Below are 22,805 nucleotides of genomic sequence, written 5' to 3'. Positions count from 1 at the left end.
GAATTTTTTTATTTATTTTTAAATTATTAACAAGCTCCTTCAACTTTGATCCACAATTTTATTTTATTCAAATACTTTAAAATTTTAATTTTAAAGTAAAATTCAAAATCTTATAAACATTTAAAATATCTCACAGAATGTACGAGCCTGTAGGATATTTTAAATAAGCTTAGAGAACACCACACCCTGTAAGTTTGACTTATTTGTGCACCTAAGTAAATAAATCAAACTGTGTTGGAATTTAAATTTCAAGTGACATCAAATATTGAATTGAAAATTCTGAATTGATATTATTTTAAGAGTTTTGGCATTTAATTTGACATTATTACCATGTAGATTGAAATTAAAAAAAATAACATACTACATGTAGATTAAATAGAGAATACACTCCCAATTGTTACCGAATTGTTTTTTCTTTTGGGTGGTTTTGTATATGTTGAAAAAAAATAAGGTGAAAAGGAAGTTTTTGTTTCTACTTTCAAGATTTGATTTTATTTTTACCAGTTTGGAAAATTGAAAAAAGAAATTGATAATTTATGGAATCTAACAGAGAATTGTATCTTGGTATTTGGGTTTGGGCTGCCAATGGACTTCCAAAACTCTCTCTTGTCCTACTAATTTCTTCTGAAAGCCCTTTCGGCAAACTTAGGAATAGGACTAGCGATGGCACAAATGTTGGGCGGATCCATACATCTAAATTATTGAGTTTGGGCTTCAAACATTCTAATTTTACGCACTTAAACCCGTATTTAAAACGTTTTAACTGTTCATATATTTTATACCCAATATTAAATTTTATTTTAAAAATAAATTTTGTAATAAGATTATAAAAATTTATACAAAATATTAATACATAATATTTTTGTAATTAATTTGGATAAATTCATTAAATTTTAAAGAAAATATTATGAAACGTTCTGATACAAATACATTTTTATTTTACTACTTAACTATGTTTAAACTTTAATAAATTGATGAATTTGTAGGTATGAAATTTCTTTTAATAATATATTGTTGATAGATTTTGATTTAAATAATTTCAAGGTCTTGAACTTGAAATTAGAATAAAATCGGACATTCATAGCATGAGGCATGAATAGATTTGGAATTTTGGATTTTGATTTGCTTAAACCTCTAGCATACACCCGCCCGCACCCATTTCTCCGTCCATCTACCTCGGTTTCGGATCATCTCCCAAAATCTTCAAACCCTACCCCATTATTTCCAATTCAGTCTCAAAGCTCTGGTATTTCAGTTGCAGCAAGCAGAAGAAGAGGAAGAAGTAGAAGAAAAACCAGAAGCGTTATAGTGATTTCAGTGACGAGAAGAAAATGTCGGTGCAGGAGTATCTGGACAAGCACATGCTCTCCAGGAAAATAGAAGACGCCGTTAATGCCGCAGTTAGAGCGAAGACGCCGGATCCCGTGCTCTTCATCTCCAATCACATGAGGAAATCCGTGCCCTCTGTCATCACCAAGGTTAAAGCCAGGCAAATTCTCGACAGCAGAGGAATTCCCACTGTTGAGGTCGATTTGCACACCAATAAAGGCGTGTTTCGGGCTTCCGCACCTAGCGGCGTCTCCTCTGGGATGTAAGCATTTGTCTCCCCTTCCTTGTTTATGATATTGTTTTTATTAGGATTCAAAACGAAAAAGGTTTCTATCTGTATCGTTATTCTGTTTAGTCTATTATTTATATTTTAGGTTTGGGTATATTGTTCTTTGGATGTGTGTATTTATGTGTAGGGTGAGGTGGTTATAGTGGAGAAAGAATCAATCAGATTATTTGAGATTAGATCGTATTGTTGACATATGAAACCAAGGATGAGAGATTTCACGTTTCGAAGAATGATGAACTTATGAGCTCGAATTGGATATTTCAGAAGTTATGAAATAATGTAAAGTTATCTAGCTTGTCGAGCTCAATTTTGCTTTTTATCAAAGCAAGTTCAATGGAGACATACTAAATGTAGTTAATCCTAACCATTTAATGGAGACATTTAAGACTACAAAAATAAAGGTAGATGTAAATTTTAACTATGTAGTCCTTTTGAGAAGGAGAGCCATCTGATGAGATACTCGAGTTTTACTCTATAATCGTTGGAGAATATTACGTAGTTAGCTGGTCTTTACTTGCATTTGCTCATTCTGGTGTCTTTTTGCTCTTCTTTTTATCATGTTTACAGCAATTTTCTTAAAGCTATCAGCCCTTGACTTGTCTGAATACTATCTTGTTCAGCAGAATACACATTGTTATAGGAAGGCACTGAGATCATCCACTTTGTAAGGTTTTTAGCAAGGCCTTTGATCTTCTTGGTTTCTCTTCTAACTGATGCTATTATGAGAAAGGCTAGATGGTTTTCTGGTTCAGTTTGTTGCTCTAGCTACCATTTCACCTGGCAGTCTGGCACCAGTTACTCGTTAGATGTAATTACTTTTGGGGCTTTGATTTTCGAACCCTTGTTGATGTCGATTAGTCTGATGTTTCAATATAAGAAATATCTGCACATTGTTGTGTCTGTGCCAGTTAGTTTTATCATTTGGTTACATGAATCACATGTATTTTGTTTAGCTTTGTTATATGGAAGGGACTGAGACCATCCACTTTGATTTCTTACAAGTTGTGTATGAATTTATTATTTGCTATTGTACCCAGGTACGAGGCTATTGAGTTGCGAGATGGAGACAAGGGAATGTATCTTGGAAATGGTGTCAGTAGAGCCGTTAAGAATATCAATGAAAAAATATCAGAAGCTTTAATTGGTATGGATCCAACTCTTCAAGTTCAAATTGATCAAGCCATGATAGACTTGGACAAGACCGAGAAGAAGGTAGCTTTTGTTCTGTGATCGGAGTTATTTAGTTTTATGTGTGTGTATGCGGAAGATTCAGATTTATGTTACATCTGGGTTATACATGACTCCGCTCATATGTTATTTGGCACCCCCTGCCATTTGAAAGACTTGCCAAATTGTATCTATTCTCCAGATTAAGCTTGCTGGTTTACTTATAGGGTGAACTTGGGGCAAATGCAATTCTAGCAGTCTCAATGGCCGCTTGCAAAGCAGGGGCAGCTGAAAAGGAGGCATGAAAACTTGACTATGTAACTTTTCTTTGACAGACGAAGAAATCTTGTTCTAATTCTGCTTAAAAGTTCATTTTAGGTTCCACTCTACAAACACATTGCTGATCTTGCTGGTAAAACGAATTACCATATTCCTGTTCCAGCTTTCACTCTCATAAGTGGTGGAAAACATGCTGGGAACATTCTGGCAATTCAGGTAATGTGGTTGAATTACATATGGCAACGACGTGTTTCTATATTTAATTGACATAGCTTGTCTCATCTTTGATTTTCACACATGCTAATAGCATGCTCAAAAGTTTTGATTACTAAGCCTCACAAAGAATTCGGAACCTGCCACAAAACTTAGTTATTTTTTATTTAAGTATGAGAAATGTCTTCTTGTTTTTAGTGAGCATGGTGTTTTTGGAACTGAAATTGAGAATGAGAGTATTTGGTGGGTCTTTTTACCATTGTCCAGTACTTACTCTCTGTCTTGGGGAATTTATGCACTGGCAGCGCAAGCACTACCCATGTTAGTGCAAGGGGCACTTGGGCTTCCTGCAGTTGGTTTTTCCAGTCTGATTGCCAGTCTAAGTCATCTGTACTTTTCTATTATTCTCTTTGATAAACTATTCTCTGTATCAGTTGTGTGATGTCATTGAACAAATATTCAAAGCACACCATGTACCCGGACTATATGCAGTTATGCCGGAATGGATTATTCATCCCAACAGTGTTATTAATTAATTCCTATTTTAAATGGACGAGTATACAAGCATGTTATTCTACTGTGTCAATGAGGAACTGAATACCCTATCCACTGACCCTTAGTCCCTCATGTAACTGACAATGACAACTAAAATGTTATCAGGAAATTATGATTCTTCCTGTTGGGGCAAGAAAATTTGAGGAAGCATTGCAAATAGGGTCTGAAACTTATCAACATTTGAAGGTGAGTTCTCCAAAGTAAAGAATGCCTTTATTTGTAATATTTAATTTTCCTGTTTTAATTTCTTTTTAGTAAGGATTGAAACTGTTCAAAGTTTAATTATCCTTTGCTCTGTTCCAGTCATACTTTACAATTCATCCCTTTATTTGTATTTACTTCCTTAGTCTGAAAAATGATTTGAAAGCACTTTTGTGGTTTATGCTGGTATCAAAGTGATCTAATAGGACTTCTTTCTTAGTACTTTTATGGTTTATGCTAGTAACAAAACTTGCATCGACATTGTCTGTATGCTTATTTTCTCTACATTGACATCTCAAGAATGAAGGTTCTAGTGTGCATGCCATTGAGAGTGCTTATTATGATGTCAATCATACAGGATCCTGGCAAGACTCTAACAACTTGCTTTGTTTTTGTTTTTCCTAAATCTCACAAATGTTTGGGTGTGTCTTGTGAAAAAACAACTCTTGGAGACAGGCCAAGACTGAAAATATTGGCCTGTCTCCAGCACCTTTCTCTGTCCTAATTAAAATTATAAAAACGTGGATTTCATCCATGCTTTTGTAAATAACTTAATTTTGTTTTTAAATAGAAAGAAAGAGGTGTGAATGAAATTTATGCCCCTTCTCTCTCTTTTTTTTAGTTAATTTGGAAAATATAACAAAAAGCATCCTCTTGGACCATGCTCTTGTTATATTCCTTCCTTCTCTTGTACTGGGTGGTCCAACTCTTTGCACATTGCCAAACAGGTCGCATATTGCGTACATGCTATTCTTCCCTCAGATATATTGCCAAGCAATTGTCCTCTCCTAGAAAGCACAAAGACACATACCTAGCACGAACTCACTATCCATTAAACTTCCAACTGTTCTTTCTTTCTTTTCTTTACCTTTTATCTGGGTTTCAGTCTTTAATTGCTGCACAACAGCTAATCTTTTTGCTCCATCTTGATAATGGGCTGGTGGTATTCAATCCATCAGTGTTTTCCATCTGGATTCGGGAAATTAATGAAGGAGCATAAAATGTGTATATGTAATTATATACATCTTTCTTTATTACTATAATTTATTAGCAGATTAAGGTGAAGGACTTATAGTTGTATATATATATATATATATAAATAGTTATCTATACATACTACAGTAAATTCCATTGTAAATATAATCTCTGAAATGTTAGAGTTTTCCATGCAAATGCGTATGCATGTGAACAAGTTTCTAAACCAATATTAAAGATGTTCTTCCAATCTTAGTCCAACATATATGTTATTACCTCCAGAAATATTTTATACATATTACTAATTCTTAATAATTATGAAATAACTATTATATTCTACCCCGTTTGTAATAATTAAAAATATCATCCAATTATCATATGTTGATTCCCCATTGTCAAATAGTACATTAACTGCATAAATCTCATTTTTAAACATAAATGTAAAAAGAAATACTTTTTGGAACATGATTTGGCATTTATAGTAACTTTTCTCCCCTATAAAGAAAACCAAACATTCTTTTGTCTTCCAAAGCTACACAACCTTATATCCAAATTCTTTTTCTATGCTTCTAAAAGGAGACCACCGAAACAACAAAATCAAACTAAGGGGAGAAACTTTCTCTATATCCATAAATAGTATGCATTTTGTTTGAATGATAAACTTGTTTGGTTGAAACTTGACTGAAAACTCTCTATGACTTGCATTTCACATTATTTACTAGTCCTCTTCTTGGTTCATCAGGCTGTGATTACAGAAAAATATGGTTCACATGGATGTAATGTTGGGGAAGATGGTGGGTTTGCTCCAAATATATCCAGGCAAGTTTTCCTCATTTGATCTCATCTGTTGAGTGAAATCATGATCTTAATTTTTGCACATGCAGCTTGAAAGAAGGCTTGGATTTTGTAAAGGAGGCCATTGCCAGAACGGGATATAACGAGAAAATAAAGATAGCAATTGGTGTTGGTGCTACTGAATTTTGCATAGGTGATGTTCCTCGTCTTATGAGACAGCACCTTTACCATGAAAGAATGTACTATCTTGCTAGGTTAAACAAATTTTGAGGTGCCACGAACCTGTGCAAAAAAAGTCCTTATCCAAGATATCGAAGTAATTTTGTGCATATGTCTAGCTCCCAAGATATGGCTCTAGTGCCACAGTTTCAAGCTGACCCTTTTCCACAAGCACCAAAATATCCAAATTAGGGTGTTGCGTTGAGGTCCAAATGTCCTCTTTGTTCATTTTATTTTATTTATTTGATTGTTTAAAGCATGAATGATGGTTGAATCCTTTAAAATGGTCCGATTAGGAAATATGGGAACAGAAAGAGTGACTATTCTGTAATTTTCTTTACAATGGAAGTTGTGGATCGTTGAAAACTGGTGAAAGAAATATGAGAACTGGGAGATTCAATTATGTTTACCACAATTTCAGTGGGTTTAGTATAAAATTTAGTTTTTCTGACAGCATTATGATGTAACTGTGAATTTGGTCTTTCTTTGAGGCGGCAGTGGCACTCAAGTCATTCTTCCGTAGCAATATGCTTTTATAAAATGAAAAGACCTTTTAGTTTCTTTCTCATACTTAATTTTAGTTTCATCTTTCCAGCTCAACTTTGTTTTTGTATTGGTTTTAGTATGAAAATGAGGATGTGTTTGGATTAGTGGTGTTTTTTGTATGTGATAAAAGAAAGTGGGTTTTGGCTACATAGTTTAGGTAGGAATGGAAATGGAAACAAGAAATGTTGTGTGGTTTAATGTTTTCATTCATGGAATTCAGCGTGAAGTATATAAATAGGTGTTATAGGATTGTTAGTGTTGTTACATCAATAAATGATTCAACATACATAATTGGAGGTGAATATCATGAGGGGTAAATGTATTTCACCAGAAAATTTAGTGAAACCAAACACCTTTTTGTTTTTGTATCACAAAATGTGTGAACACTTAGTTTGAAGAAAAAGAAATATTAATAGCAAATTCCAACTCTGGCCATGTTATGAATACTATGTTATATTTGTGTTTAATTATTCATAAAGATCTATGCAGACAATATTTAGCATTTTAGTGTCGTTTTTGGCATCTACACATGCCTTTACCTTTATTTGTTGCGTATTTCAACGCTTATGATTGACATGTTATCTAGGTCTAGTACTTTTGGATTTTATATGTTTCGCATATTGTATGATGTAACTAAGTCTCATTTAATGATGTACCCTATTTCACCCTCCTAGACGTCATCTTGCTCAAAGTTGCTTTGAACTGTTTATTTTCAAACACCTAAGTTGTGTCCTCTCCTGTCAGTAATACTCTGTCTGTATCATTCCTTTATTTTTTAGAGTGGAAAATTGCCTTTTGGTTAGACAGAAATATTTCCTGATATGTTAGTTGCCTGCTGAATTCTTTGAGCATGCAACCACCTCTTAGGATCCGCTGTAACTCCGATCAAATTTAATATTCTGATTTATCCTAATTTGTGGAAGTTTTTTGTTGATCTACAGTTGACAAAAGGCTGATTTTGTTTGATTTGTTTATTTAGGTACCAAGTATGATTTGGATTACAAATCACCAAATAAATCAGGTCAAAATTTTAAGTCAGGGGAGGACATGATTGATATGTACAAAGAACTATGTGAAGGTATCTTTATAGCAGCTCAACTTTCTCTTCAAGCTCTTTTATCTGAAATGGAAAGATCTATTATGGTAGCTCTACTGCAGTTATAATTTTCTCTTCTAGTTCTTTACTCTAGAGTTACCTTTAAAATTTGTCTTTGATTTGAAAAGTTTGCTGACTCTCATTACTTCCTGTTTGGTGCTGTATAGCCTACCCTATTGTGTCAATTGAAGATCCATTTGACAAGGAGGATTGGGAACACTCCAAGTATTTCTCTAGTCTTGGAATATGCCAGGTTTGTTTGTCATTCGTACTTTTGAATTATCCTCTGCAATTTTTATGATACTGAAGTCACCACAACCACCACCACAGCTTTAGTCAAGAGTACTTCAATTTATAATTTAAGTGATGAGCTCACATCTTCAAAGTTTCAGCTAAGCATGTGGACTTCCGTTATCTATATGATCTGACTCCTGTGCTCGTCTGTGAAACTAATCGCAAGTTTACGTGTGCTTGCTTGCTCAACATCACTGAATCCATTCAGTTAATAAAGTTTCTTATTATTCAGGTTGTAGGAGATGACTTGTTGACGTCAAATGCTAAACGAATAGAGAGAGCTGTACAGGAAGCAGCTTGCAATGCTCTTCTGCTAAAGGTACCTTCTGATTGGTAATCAAACTTTTAGTGCTTGCAAGTGAATGGTTAGCAAGGTTATGACATGTCTGCGGCAACCTGATATTTTAGATTAGTTTCTAAATGAGATAAATATGGTTCTGGTATTTACTCTCTTTCCATTAGATCCAAAATGTCCATGTAAGAAGAACTCTAGAGCATCTACAACCTATCACCATTTAAAAGCAGCACCACACAGGTGTTGCACTTTTACATAAGATGCTGTTTGCTGGTAACTTGATTTGATTGAATATGTTTATGACTTTGAATCTGTTCGATCAATTAGCAAAGTAGCCTAAGGTGTTAGTCTTCTGTTTCACTTTCCTAATGATTTCTGGTGTCCTGGTTTCCTCTAACACTAACAATTCTCTATGATAGCCTCAACTTGATGATGTTACATATGTTATTTTTGTTAACAATGTCTTTCTGACTTCCATTTTGCCTTACTACAAATTTCAGATCAATCAGGTTGGAACTGTGACGGAGGCCATTGAAGTAACCAAGTTAGCAAAGGATGCCAACTGGGGCGTGGTGATATCTCAAAGAAGTGGGGAAAGTGAAGATTCTTTCCTGGCAGATTTAGCTGTTGGCCTTGCCACTGGTCAAATTAAGGCCGGTGCCCCTTGTCGTGGAGAGAGACTAGCAAAGTACAACCAGGTAGACAGCTATCTATTATTATATACTGTAGTTTGCCTCTTCTGTTTTTACTAGCACAGGAGTTGTCACATAGTAAGTATGACTGTGGAGTAGCTCTAGTAGCTTATATACAAGTCAGAAAAAACTTTTGTTCTTTAGGTGCCTTTAAAAATCTTTTGGAAACGGTTTCTTGTTAAGCGTACTCATCTGCCTGAGTAGGCATAATGTGTTTTCTTCTGATTACCTGTATAGACTTGGAAGATAAGATGTCTCTTCCCAAAAAACTCTGATGATTAACACTGAGTGACTAAAATATAGAATATTCGTGATTAGAAATGTTAATAAAGGATATTATTGCTGTCATCTTGATGGTGCTTCCTTCAACTGAAAACAATAACAAATGCTATCTCAATTTTATTTTGATAAAGTGATTCATTCAAAGATTTGGATGGAACTGATAATATTGTTTCAACTGCAGTCTTTCTTTTTTGTTATTCTTTAAATTTTTTGATTTAATGAATGCTTTATCTGCAGTTGCTCAGAATTGAGGAAGAGCTCGGGGATAAATCGATTTATGCTGGTGATGACTGGAGGCACTGCTGACAGCTTCTGCACAGTTCTATTACAGTGGTTTTCATGTTGAACTATTACGTTATGAGGCAAGTGGCTCCCGTGATTTCAAGATAATATCTGTTATTGGGGTATGGTTCCGAGACAACGCTGCTTGAAATGATTTGTGGTTGCAATTTTGTTAAGGTTGGTGCCTGATTATTGTCTGGTGAGATTTGAGGGGTTCTGTAACAGGAGTCGTTTCACGAGGTTTAAGTAGTGTGACAAGAAGTTTGGATGCCAAAATGGAAAGATCAAAGAAACAAAAGAACAAAAGGGGAAAAAAAAAGACATACTATTTTGAGTTGAAATGGTATTCATGCAATGGACAAAAAGATTATTGAGCAACAGTTATGTCACTCAAGCTGGTACATACCCAAGTCAGTCGTGAATCTTTAGATGTATTTGGTGTTGAAGTATTATATTCCTATCCGATAATCCAGTCATTGAATATGTATCCAAATAGGAAGCGTGATATTCCCTTGAGGGGGTATATTTTTCCCTTAATATTTTTGAACTTGTGCCCAGGTTCAAATTAATCACAATCCACATGCCAGTATAGTTGCTCATTTACAAGGGACTGGCATGTTAAGCTCAATCTGGAATAGAATTCCCTTTGGAGAGTTGAGATTTCCTAGTATACTTGTAGCCATAGGTTGAAAATTGTTTGGCTCAAATGAATCCGTAACTTATCATAAAGAAAATCTGGAATACATTTACAGTTACTTTTTCACGAGAACTCAATTATGGAGTTGCCAATAATTCAGTGTTGTTTGAGCATGTGCCTTATGTAGTTGATTTTTGTAATTTGGAGTTCTAATGATTGGTATTGTGATTTGTAATGTGAAATTACTTGGAAGAATAATCTAGTTAGTTGCCATACACAGCTCTTTCACATTCTTCATTTGCAAATTTTGCTATCTAAAAGATCATGATCACTATGCTCAACATTTTACATAGTTCAGGAAGGTAAAATTAGATTATCATGCACGGACGTTATTTCCAAGCTGCAGCATACTCCCTAAAGATACTGTATCCATCCGATGATTCAAAACATCAAAGCATAATCCTGATTGTATATTTGCCTATGTACTTCTGCCCATTCCAGCTAATAACATGAGCGAAGAATGTGATGGGCAGTAAGGCAAGATGCTAACACACTGCACAACAGACAAGGAAGTTAAAATGCTGGTACAAAAAGAAGGAATTCAACATAAGTTCTCTCATTGAGGGGAAGTAAATGCAGTAAAAAGATATACAAGACCTAAAGCTTGTGATGACTAACTACTAGCAGGATGAGAATTTCCAAGTAATAAACTTAAGGCTTAGTCTCCTCGTCATCCTCCTCTATCTTGGGCGCCAAGTAGAACCTTACATACCCCATTTCTGCAATCTTGTATTCTACCACCACTGGGAGTTCGGAAGACAAGCTTATGGTAACCGTGTTTGACAAGGGAGTCGCCTTAGTGAAGGAGTTCAAATACCTCAGCGCAAAAGTCAGTGACACTGGCTCGTTCATTTCTATAACCGTTGCTTCTTCTGGCTGCATGTTAGAGAACAATGACAAAACATCAGTGTGATCTACCAAAAGGGAAATCAGACTTTTGTGCTTGATAGAGGCTAGAGAAGCAAACCTTGTCAACAGTGGTATTTTGCCTGCAAACAACATTGGCAGTTCCAATATCTCCTCTTGTTGAGAATTTTACACCCTCCTTGGTAACAGAAATCACAACTGCAAGCACCAATTACTCAACATGAGAGGCATATTACGCTAAACAAAAATCTTATGTAATGCATTAACTACATTAAGATCATCAGTAAGATCACCTGTGTCACCAATACTACTAAGATCTTTACAAATTCTTGCAAACTCTGCAGATGGCATCCTAACTATAGCATGGTACTCTGCTTCTGGAATTCCAAGATGCTCACTGTCAATATCCATGAGCTTCATCTCAAAATCCGCAATCTTATCTTGAGCTGTGATAAATAAACAAATAAATCAGCATAAAAATGGGCTCTAATAAGTCAAACATGAGTGTAAAGTTTAACAGAGTTAAAAAAGCTAAACCAGACTTCAAGTGTGAACCATGTCACAGATTCAATCTTGCCATACAACTCTGGGCCTTTTGTCATATAGACTCTGGACATTTGATATACAATTGTGTTAACTGCCTAAAGCAAGCTTTTATCTCCAAAGAAAACGAATTGGATATAATTCTCATTTCCAACTTTAAAGTCTGCCTGAAAAACCTATTCATAGTACGAAGATGTTAAGGAAACTAAATTGAATTTACTCATTTTGGTAAAAGCTATTTCATTTTCAAAATCTAAGAGAATTGACAACACATCTAATCAAACTTAATTTAGAATTTCTAAAGCATGTTCATAGCTATAGCATTTACCCTACCAATGTTGAAAGCTATCAAACATTTTTCAGATTGGCCCAGCGGAGAGTAGTACATGTTCCTCAATTTTCCTCTGCCACGTTAACATTCAATCAATTCTCACTCATTCAATATCTTGGGAAAAAAAAAAACAAACATTTCTTTATGAAAAGGAGACAGTTTCCCACGCAATGCAAACACCAGAAAATGTCCTAGGTACAAGTCCAATTCCAGCTTTCTTCATATATATTGTAAATTCCCCACAAAACACAGTTCAAAGAACTGTACTAGTACAAAAAGATACATCACTCCCCTCTCTTTCTACAATTTAATATTGATATATAATTAAGACAAGAGCGAAACAGAAAGTCTCAGCTAAAAGCAGGCTCAATAGAAGCTGAAGGTAATATCAAGATTTCACCGAATATTACCCCATTCTTTTAAAACATGGAATGATTAACAAATTTATCCTTCACACGGAAAATACACACCGGAGCGAGCGGGTGCGCGCCATAGTATGTACAAAATTAAACAGTATTGGGCATTACTGTATTCTTGAAAAAGGAACAGACCACGACATGGAAGACTAAAATCTTAGGAACGAGCAGAAACGTAAACATTAATAACAGACAGAACCTAGCTGCAAGAATAGTAAGAACATACTTGGGCTCTCGAACATGAAGGTGACAGTGTCGCTGCCATCGTCAGCCTTGAGTGTGATAATGTCATCATTACCGGCGCACTTGAGCATCTTGGCCATGTTATTGAGGTTCATTCCCATGGAAATGTTGCGGTCGCAGCGGTAGTGCTCGAAACCCTCTGATCTAAGCAGCAGGGCCACCAGCGCCACGTGACTCGAATCCATGGCCTGCAGGGAGAATCCAGTGGCGGAGCAATCGAAATTAGCATCGTTCACCAGATCTTTAATCGCTTCCAGCACCTTCTTCAGCAGGCTCCCCTGCACTAGCCTCAGCTCCAACATCCTTAATCACAATCAAAGTTACTCTCCTTTACCACGGTGCGAGAGAGAATTCAGGGTATGGGACGGACCTTTGGAGGGTTTTTTCGGGATTGGGGTTTAAAAAGTTGGGGTCGAAATGGGGGGAGATGGGAGGGTTAGGGATTTATATAGAAGAAGGCAGCTGAAGAGTGCTGGGGGAATTTAGGGCTTTCGATTGGCGGGAGCGGGGGATCAAAATGCAAATATATTTTTCTTCCCGCCATAACTTCTGGAAATACCAAAATGCAAATACGTTTTTCTTCCCGCCATAACTTCTGGAAATACAAAGGTAAAGGGTTTGCCTCATTGAAAATTGTTGAAGCTCAAATGCTTCAAAACCTCAAATAAAATGTTTTTTTCTTTTCGAAGTGTAAGATGAGTCCAACTTACAAATATTTTTTAAGTTAATTGGATCAAATTTAAAGCTCGATTCTAACTTGAGCTTTTCTGATGAATTAATTTCGAAGTCAAAAGTCAGTATTAAAAAAACTCTTGAACAGCAATATATTTTCTCTCTTTATTCTTCTATTTGTGAAATTTTTAGATAATATTCTGTAAATATATGTATGTTCAATATTATATGAAATTAATTTAGGAGTGGATTACATTATGTGACAAGGGTGGATTGGGCTAAAATCCACCGAAATCCATTTCCTTCTGCCGGTGATTGGGCACGATTACCCTCAATTTCAAATAAGACCACAAGGGATCTGATTTAGAAATCCAGCCGATGTGTCTTGTCACTTGTAGGAATGAAAGTCATGCTCAATAATTTTATCCACAATTAGCCTCGTTTCGAAATATTTGCTGCATGTTCATTTTTCTCAATCGGCGAATCTCCAAGGACCTCATCTCCGGTGCCGGTGCGCTGGACGACTTCCCTTGTCTCCTCTCGTTCGACGAATTGACTGGAAATCAAATAGGAACAGACTAAAATTTGATGTTTTGTGGCAAAGGGTGAACAAAATTCATTCGTATATTACCTCAGAGAAGAACCTTCTTGTAGGAGTTGAGCGGTTTCTTGTTGAAGTTGTAACTTGTAGGAGATGCTTGTTGATTGAGATTTGAGAGCCCAGCTTCAATTGCTTTTTCTGCTAAAATTACTTTCCCAACCATATTTCCAAACTCTTTTTTAGGCTTCCAAGGTATCATTCACATGCACGTTCAGTTGCACATTATACAAACTGACTTTTACCAGTACTTTGGCTTACAATTTCCCTTGACAAGTTAAGAATTCTTCTTCATTGTCCTTGGAATTATTGTTTTTTGGACCCAAACAAACACATCGGGAAAATCTGGGGAATATTTACACTATTTAGGAAGGCAAAAATTTGGTGAAAAAGGAGACAGTTATCATTCATAGGCTTCATTTCCAATCAGAAAATTTCCTAAAGATACAGCTCAGACGGCCATTGCTGGTGGGCAGTAAGGCACGAAGCTACCACACAGCACAATGAACTTGCAAGTTCAACCCTGGGACAATTTCTCTGGGTAAGTGAACTGAAAAGAAAATGCAGTACAATGATATACAAGACCTATGGCTTGTGGTGGCTGACTACGAACTAGCAAGGATGAGAATTTCTAAGTAATCAACTCAAGGCTTAGTCTCTTCATCATCCTCCTCTATCTTGGGTGCCAAGTAGAACCTTATATACCCCATTTCTGCAATCTTGTACTCTACCACCACTGGCAGTTCCGAGGACAAGCTTATGGTTACCGTGTTGGACAAGGGAGTGGCCTTGGTGAAGGAGTTCAAATACCTCAGAGCAAAAGTTAGTGACACTGGCTCGTTCATTTCTATAACTGTTGCTTCTTCTGGCTGCATCAGAGAACAAAGACAAAACATCTGTGATCTACCAAAAAGGGAAATCATACTTTTGTACTTGTCATTGGATAGAATAGAATGATCGAGAATTGACATAATATGCTTGATAGAGGCCAGAAGAATGAACCTTGTCAACAGTGGTATTTTGCCTGCAAACAACATTTGCAGTTCCAATATCTCCTCTTGTTGAGAATTTTACACCCTCCTTAGTAACAGAGATCACAACTGCAAGCACCAATTACTCATCATTACACTAAGTAAAAATCTTATATAATGCACAAAGTATATTACAAGTATTTATAATTTCACCTGTATCACCAATGCTGCTAAGATCTTTACAAATTCTTGCAAACTCTGAAGATGGCATCCTAACTATAGCATGGTACTCAGCTTCTGGAATTCCAAGATGCTCACTGTCAATATCCATCAGCTTCATTTCAAAATCTGCAATCTTATCTTGAGCTGCAATAAATAAACAAATAATTCAGCATGTACATATGGATTAGAACATAAACTTGGAACATGTATTTAACTATATACTGAATAAAAGAGTTAAGACATACATCACATAAGAACCATGTTACAAACTGAATCTTGCCAGACAACCCTTCCCAATTTTCAGGTACACTGGACATTTGATATGTCATTTTATCAAATACCTAGGTGTAAGTATGTGTGGCCAAACGCTTTTCACGAAAAAATACCAATTCAAGTATGAAAATGTAAAGGAAATCTTGAACAATATTTGCTCATTTTGTTAAACGCTCTTTCATCTCTTAAACTCTTAAAAAGTTTGCAATGCACAAATTCAAGGTATAATTAATCAAACTTGGTGTTGGAGGTCTTCAAGGAATGTCCTCCAGCATGTAGCATTTACCGTACCCAGATTCTAAGCTATCAACATTTAACATATTATTTCTCTTAGACTCCTCTACCATATCAACATTCTATCAATTTTCGCACTATGTTCATCTTCATTGAGAAACAAAGATTTCTTGTATGTAAATAGGAGATAATTTACCACACAATTAAAAGAGTAAAATAACAAACAAAATGAACTTTCAGCAGATTTGCAAAAAATCATATAGGAAGAATTCGACATTCTTCACATATATGCTCAAACTTTTTTCCGCACAACAGAGTTCAAAGAACTTCTTAGCACAAAAGATATGTCAGGAAAGTGTAAGAGATAATGAAAACAGTAAGAGCAAACAGATACTTTTCACAATAATAATAGACAACATAACCCCAAACATAAACTATAGACAAAATCAGCTGCAAAATAAATAAATAATAATAATGATGATAATCAGAAAAATCATAAGCACAGAGAATAAACGAACATACTCGGGCTCTCGAACATGAAGGTGACAGTATCGCTGCCATCATCAGCCTTGAGTGTGATAATGTCATCATTCCCGGCGCACTTCAGCATCTTGGCCATGTTATTGAGGTTCATCCCCATGGAAATGTTGCGGTCGCAGCGGTAGTGCTCGAAGCCTTCCGATCTAAGCAGCAGGGCCACCAGCGCCACGTGACTCGAATCCATGGCCTGCAGGGAGAATCCTGTGGCGGAGCAATCAAAATTAGCATCATTCACCAGATCTTTAACCGCTTCCAACACCTTCTTCAGAAGGCTCCCCTGCACCAACCTCAGCTCCAACATCTTCACTCAATCAAAAATCAAATGCCCTCTGTTTCCCCGCCGTGCTGGAAACAATCCAAAAGCACGGAATGGACTTTTGGAGGGAAATATAGGCGCGGGATTTGAAAATTCGAGGGTGAGTGGGGGGAAGAGTGCCGGGAAATCTAGATTAGGGTTTTATATAGAAGGCAGGTGAAGAGTACTGGGAAATCTAGGGCTGTTGATTGGCGGGAGCTGGGGTCAAAGAAATACCTTTCAATTCCCGCCACAATTTTGGAATAAAATAGGGTACTGGACTTGGCCCAATTGAATTGAAGCCCAATGGATCCAAACATTCTTAAAATCACAGTTATAATTAAGAGAAAATGGGCTTATCCCATTCAATTGGTCCTCATGCTGAGAGAAGCCCAGTATTTTAGTTGAAAACTTGAAATTCAAATTGGAGTATGGGCCTCTTTTTTCAGCAATATTTATATTATTATATTTATATATTAGTAAATTCCTAATATACATGTTTGTTAACAATAATAAATACGTTATAGAATCACGACGTGTTTGGTATTATTTATAAATTTCGTTACTTGGAAAATCTAGAGGGTGTGTTGCTGAGTTTATTCGGAAGACTGTATAAATGTATATACTTTATACGATGTTAAATCCTACTTTTAAATACTTAAATAAAATAATAGTTTGAAATTTCTAACATAATAATTTTTGAAGTATAATTAACATGACACAAAATAAAGAAACATACTACATCATATAAATAAGTTTCAAGCTCCTTGCTTTTTCTCGAATGAATTTACAAGGTCCTGATATTTTTCTCGAAAGAGTTTACAATATTTATAAACTTTCATATATTTTAAAAAATTTATAAGCTCATTCTAATACTCGAAAGTTTAAAAGAGAATCTGAAAACACATCCCGAATTGACTTCGATAAGTATTTTTGTAAGAGTATCATATACCGTGTTGTTAATTTTAATTGAACTTTTCAAAATACACTATATTTTCACAAGTCCATTTTCAAGAATTGACTATAATTTCTAAAGCATGTAAATTGCATTTCCCACCAAATGCACGAACATTTATTAAAAGAAATGTGATTTTTTATTATGACTATTCTTAGTGAATAATAATTAAGCATGATCTCTCATTGGCTACCGCTCGTTATTTCAAAACAAAAGGCAAAAAAGATTAGTCGTAAATAAAAAGCATGGTTTAAACTTATGTTTTCATATTAATTTATTTATTTATAGTTGAAAACATCAATTTATCATAATTTTTGAGTCACTATCATTTGTAATGTAAAAATGTTTTATTTTCCTACGGTGATGTTTGCAAAAATCAGTGACATCAATTGTTTATTTGGTTGACATCCTTCTTGTTAATTTTTATATATTAACAATAGGTTTATGATTTACATCTTTACATTGAAAATTTAGACAAAATATTTTCCTACAAATGAAAATAATAAAATTTAAAAAACGTGTTCATCAGTGTTTGGCAGCAATTTATGTAACCCTAGACTCATAGACGTGGTACCGGTACAAGAACAATGTGCTGCTCTGAATGGTCTGTCTATAGAGTGTCGCACATTTATTTTATTTTGGAGGTGAGAACTGGCACAAATATACCCAATAAAAATCTCCTTGCACAATTTTAGAGAATGGATATATAAATGACAGTGATCGTACATAGTATTATGAAAATTCCTTCCAACTATGGAAAGCAAAAGTAACTGGGGTTTTAATATATATATATATATATATATTATTTGTGGATATTATGGTTAATTATAATAGCATTTTTGTTATTGATATAATTCATCATCCCGTTCAATGCTATTCAAACATCAAAAATTAAAAATCCAACAACCGATAATCATTACACAGTCATAGTATGTTACTATTATCATAATTTTTTATCTTTAAATGATAATTAACTAGTACAAAAAAATTATATTTTCTTCTAGAGTATATTTATAATTCAAATCGAAGAATACATTTAAATAAAATAAATTAGTATAATAATAGACGTACGATCACATTCACTCAAGGGTCTTTTCAGCCTTTTTCATATTTGGACCCTCATCTTAGATTATTTGGCAGAAATATATGAACTGCTAGTTTATACAATAAATTAGTCAGTTTGTACTAGAACGTTCATATCATTTAATTTAATTCGGTAGTTAAAGTGTTTGTATCGTTTTATTATTTGTATTCATAAATCTGAAACTTAGATGGTGCGTTCAGAATAGGTAAAATTATGTTTTTAGTCTCATAGAATATGATCAACACTTTTGATCATATGCTTTACGAAAATTTTAAAATAGTTCCAAAATTAAAATAAAAATTTGACATATTTAATCATCTATTTTATGGGATTTATGATACTAATGTGTCCATTCATTCCATTATTAGGGTCATTTTTTCAAATTATGTAAAGTATAGGACTAAATGTGTCGAGTTTTTCTAATTTTTTTATCCATTTCAAAAATTTCCTAAAGTAGAAAACTAAAAATGTTGAACCCTCTATTCTATAGTAGTAAACGTGTAATTTCACATTTGATATATATATATATATCAACGCCATCTAGAAATAAATAAATAAAATAAAGCTGTTAGTTAAACTCCGTAGATAACCCATACAATTGTATGTATTATTACAACGAAACAAATATGATTTTTGTTTTTTCCTTTAAAAAAGATAAAAAATATTCAAAAAGATTATTAAAGTAGTTACATAATTACTATTAAAATAGAAATATATATATATATATATTAATAAAAGTTAAACTCATAAATTTATAATTTACGAGAGGTCTTCTTCATCAACTAAGTTACGCATCGTCTCGTTCATTAATATACGGAAATGTTGATCAGTTGAAAAAGACAAGCATGCATGCGTAGCCACAGTAATGTGGTTGTGAATTGTGATAAAGATCGTCGTATTTATGAGAATGCCCATATTTTCCTATTATTTATATTTTAAGCCCACTTGGGATTAATTTTTTCTCCTGTTATTAAATGCGAACCTTGACAATTTGCTCCTTCCACGAGTTGTTAATTGCTTCCAGATTTTGTGGATATTTTTCTTTTGGCAGATGCCATCAATCATCCCATCAAATAAATCAATATATAACATATTAAAAATTAATTTAATACACCAATAAATTCGAAAAGATATAAAGAATGGCAACAAACGTACATTGACTAAAAAATTACCAAAAAGATAAAAAAAAAGTATCTACATTATATAGAACCCGAACTCAAACTCAATACCTTCTATCAAAATAAAGAGTAAAATTATATTTTTAGTCCCATAAAATAAGATGTTCAACATTTTTAATCCTCTATTTTATGAGATTTTTAAAATGATTCCAAAAGTTAAAAAAATAATCAGCACATTTAATTCTCTACTTTATGAAATTTTTAAAATAGTCCCAGAATTTAGAAAATCAACACATTCATTCCTCTACTTTATGCAATTTATGGAACTAAATCTGTCGATTTTTTTTTTATTTATTTTGACAATATTTTAAAATTTCTATAAAGCATATGACTAAACGTGTCGAATTTTTTAACTATGGGATTATTTAAAAATCTCATAAGCAAATAACCAAAAAAGAATTGGGGATCCTACATCCTGACAGCTCTATGATTAATCTAAACAATGAAATTAATTATTTGCATAAATTGAAAATATTTATTCCGAATCAAGTTTTATTCGACTTGAACTAATTGTATTAATTAATTAAAAATATATCATATTTATTATAAGCATAATTTAAAAAAAATAATCAATTACAGATATATGAATTATGTGATTAGTGTTGTATGCCAAACTTGATTTGAATAACATTTTTCTCTTAATTTGGTTGTCATTAGTTTAGTTCGGCACCATCTCTTTGCTCTTGGCTGTATCAACCCCAATACAACTATACAAGTAGTATTAATTATAAAATAATTCGCAACTAAGATAAATAAATTAAATTAAAAATTAATCCAGATTCGAGATCGTTCCGACTATAAGGATGGTCCAGTCCAAATAAGCATTCACACATGAGAAAATAAATATATGTTAAATTTGTTTGGAGGTTCCTAATTAATACTTTTCAATTCTTAAGTTCGTTCGAGTCCGAGATCGAGAAAAGAAAAAAATAAAGATATTATCCCAATCAATGGCATATCTTGATTCAAAATAGTTTTGGAGTATTTACAAAGTCAAATGTTCGTACTCGTATAAATTCACATATGAGGTCTTCTCTTTTCTAGTATGAAATGATCGAAATAATAATAATGAGTTGTCGAATAAAAATAAGTGGATTTTTAATTCTATTTAGATATTTAAAATCCTATTAAGGGTATTTCATCTTTTAAATAGGATATTTGCTAGGCGCCATGCAAAACAAAGATAAATTTAAATTAAATTGGCAAGAGGCGACGCAATGATGCTCAATGACGAACAATTTGAAAGCTGCGGATTATGCTTTGATTATATATATATATATATAATGAAGTAGAGAGCGGACGACATAAACACGCATTAATTTGGGAGGAGCAAATTAAAGTTGTATACATTACTAAAATACTTATAGCCGGAAACCCCATGAATAATTGCCGCCGTTGACTTTTCTAATTAATTCTCCAACCACTTTTTCACTCAATTATATAACTTAAGAGTGCCTATTTAGGCTTAAATTTATCTAATATATATGTCTTACAAATTAAATGATTGCTAGAGCTATATTAGTGTGAGTACTTAAATATTACATCAACACAGTTTTCACATCGGCAAAGAAAGTTGAACTTACAACATTCAATTATAAGTGGTTTTTTCTTACTAATTGACCCGACTAATACTGACTGAACAAGACTTAATTTCAAAAGTTTATAAGATGACATGTTGTTAAAAAGAAAAAATAAATGGTTGAATTCCTTGGAATATTTAAAAATTTTTGAGACATCACATAGGATATTTTATTCTTGAAGGTTGTAGCTGGGTACAGAGTCTATGTTTTATTCTTGAAGGTTGTAGCTGGGTACAGGCTATGCATATAGCTAGGGTTCTAAGCAAAACAGGAAAACCCCCAACTGACTTCTGTGTTTTGTAAAATAATGAGATCCCATTGGGTTTGCATCAATCATTTTGAACTACCACTGTACGCATTTCATAAATATGGGGGCGCCCCACTTCAAAACGCGATTCATAAAAGTTGCTGTCAGGGGTCATAAGTAACGGAGATACATTGTCATGTGTTGTACGCACAGCCCTCCTTCTCTAACAAATATGTGACTGCAAATTATGTTGCCACTGCTGCTGTCTAAGAACAGATGTGACGAAGAAAGAAAACGGTTCACGTTGTTTACTGGAAATAAATAATGAAATTGACAAAATACGTAAAAGATATATAAGACAGCGTGTGATAGGCCAATTTTCTTTTATTCAAATTTGGTGTAAAATACATTTAATCCTATTGTATGATGGATTTTTATACAACCTCACGATTAGTACTTTTCAGAACAGTTCATTTATCCAATGGATAATATACAACAGATGCAAACTCAATCAACAATTATACATGTATATATATATATATGTATATTTTGAATAAGAATGATAAATTAATATTAATTAAAATAAATTAATTATAGTTATTCATGTCGGATATTAAAATCTAACAAACTTTTACAATAGTTATACTATAATCAATAATATCAGATAACTAGATCAAATAAACGCCTACTATTATAGCAGAAACACCACAATTCAATAGAAACATTACACCTACTATTCAATAAAAACATCTCACGTATAAAGCGGATTATACATGTATATTAATATGTATATCCACAGATATTCTTAATATTAGATAATAGAGATACAGACCTAATTATTTACATGGTTTGTTGGGTGGTAATCAGACGCTCCTATCTCAACTATTACAAGCGATTGGAGTACGAAACTCCTTAATAAATTACAGACCGAATATTACAGAGTAATAGTAGAAGTAAGAACAGAAATCAACAGTGAAGTAACAAAGCAAAATGATAGAGATAATCGGCTCAGAATAACCTGATCCAACAAATAAGGGGTAATCGGACACTGAAGTTCCGTACCCGAGAGAGACCGACCCACGGTAACACCAAGGAACCACTCACGACCCGACCACAGCACCCACAATCACTCGGTGTCTCTATCTCACAGTCACGAAGACGTTCAAGCCTTTTCTGTTCTCACAAAGGGACAAGCACACCACTCCTTTTTCCGGTATTTTTCTGTTCGGTGAAGAAGGAGAGGAGACGGCGTCTCATTTATAGGGTCGGACGTGATGGAGGAGAAGGAAGGCTTCGGTCACCTTCCTAAAACCATCACGTTGGTTAAGGAAGGGAGCCATGAATCGCGGC

At 34.1% G+C, this 22,805-nt stretch overlaps 3 protein-coding genes across 3 annotated transcripts; 1 reads left to right on the top strand and 2 right to left on the bottom strand.

Moving 5' to 3' along the window:
- Positions 1,053 to 10,228, top strand: LOC105170371 (cytosolic enolase 3). The gene is made up of 12 exons (XM_011091108.2): positions 1,053 to 1,591; positions 2,656 to 2,830; positions 3,013 to 3,084; positions 3,164 to 3,280; positions 3,938 to 4,018; positions 5,751 to 5,827; positions 5,893 to 5,996; positions 7,548 to 7,646; positions 7,832 to 7,917; positions 8,191 to 8,277; positions 8,754 to 8,951; positions 9,465 to 10,228. The coding sequence occupies exons 1-12, from the start codon at positions 1,332 to 1,334 to the stop codon at positions 9,531 to 9,533; spliced, it is 1,425 nt and encodes a 474-aa protein (XP_011089410.1). The 5' UTR covers positions 1,053 to 1,331; the 3' UTR covers positions 9,534 to 10,228.
- LOC105170370 (proliferating cell nuclear antigen) lies at positions 10,714 to 12,908 on the bottom strand. The gene is made up of 4 exons (XM_011091107.2): positions 12,590 to 12,908; positions 11,367 to 11,519; positions 11,174 to 11,271; positions 10,714 to 11,082 (listed from the first exon to the last, which is right to left on the bottom strand). The coding sequence occupies exons 1-4, from the start codon at positions 12,906 to 12,908 to the stop codon at positions 10,858 to 10,860; spliced, it is 795 nt and encodes a 264-aa protein (XP_011089409.1). The 3' UTR covers positions 10,714 to 10,857.
- LOC105170369 (proliferating cell nuclear antigen) lies at positions 14,258 to 16,595 on the bottom strand. Its single transcript, XM_011091106.2, has 4 exons — positions 16,099 to 16,595; positions 15,061 to 15,213; positions 14,879 to 14,976; positions 14,258 to 14,745 (listed from the first exon to the last, which is right to left on the bottom strand). The coding sequence occupies exons 1-4, from the start codon at positions 16,415 to 16,417 to the stop codon at positions 14,521 to 14,523; spliced, it is 795 nt and encodes a 264-aa protein (XP_011089408.1). The 5' UTR covers positions 16,418 to 16,595; the 3' UTR covers positions 14,258 to 14,520.

Source organism: Sesamum indicum, linkage group LG9 (genome assembly GCF_000512975.1).
Source record: "Sesamum indicum cultivar Zhongzhi No. 13 linkage group LG9, S_indicum_v1.0, whole genome shotgun sequence".
NCBI classification, from domain to species: domain Eukaryota; kingdom Viridiplantae; phylum Streptophyta; class Magnoliopsida; order Lamiales; family Pedaliaceae; genus Sesamum; species Sesamum indicum.
This window is presented reverse-complemented; position numbering and strand designations above follow the sequence as displayed.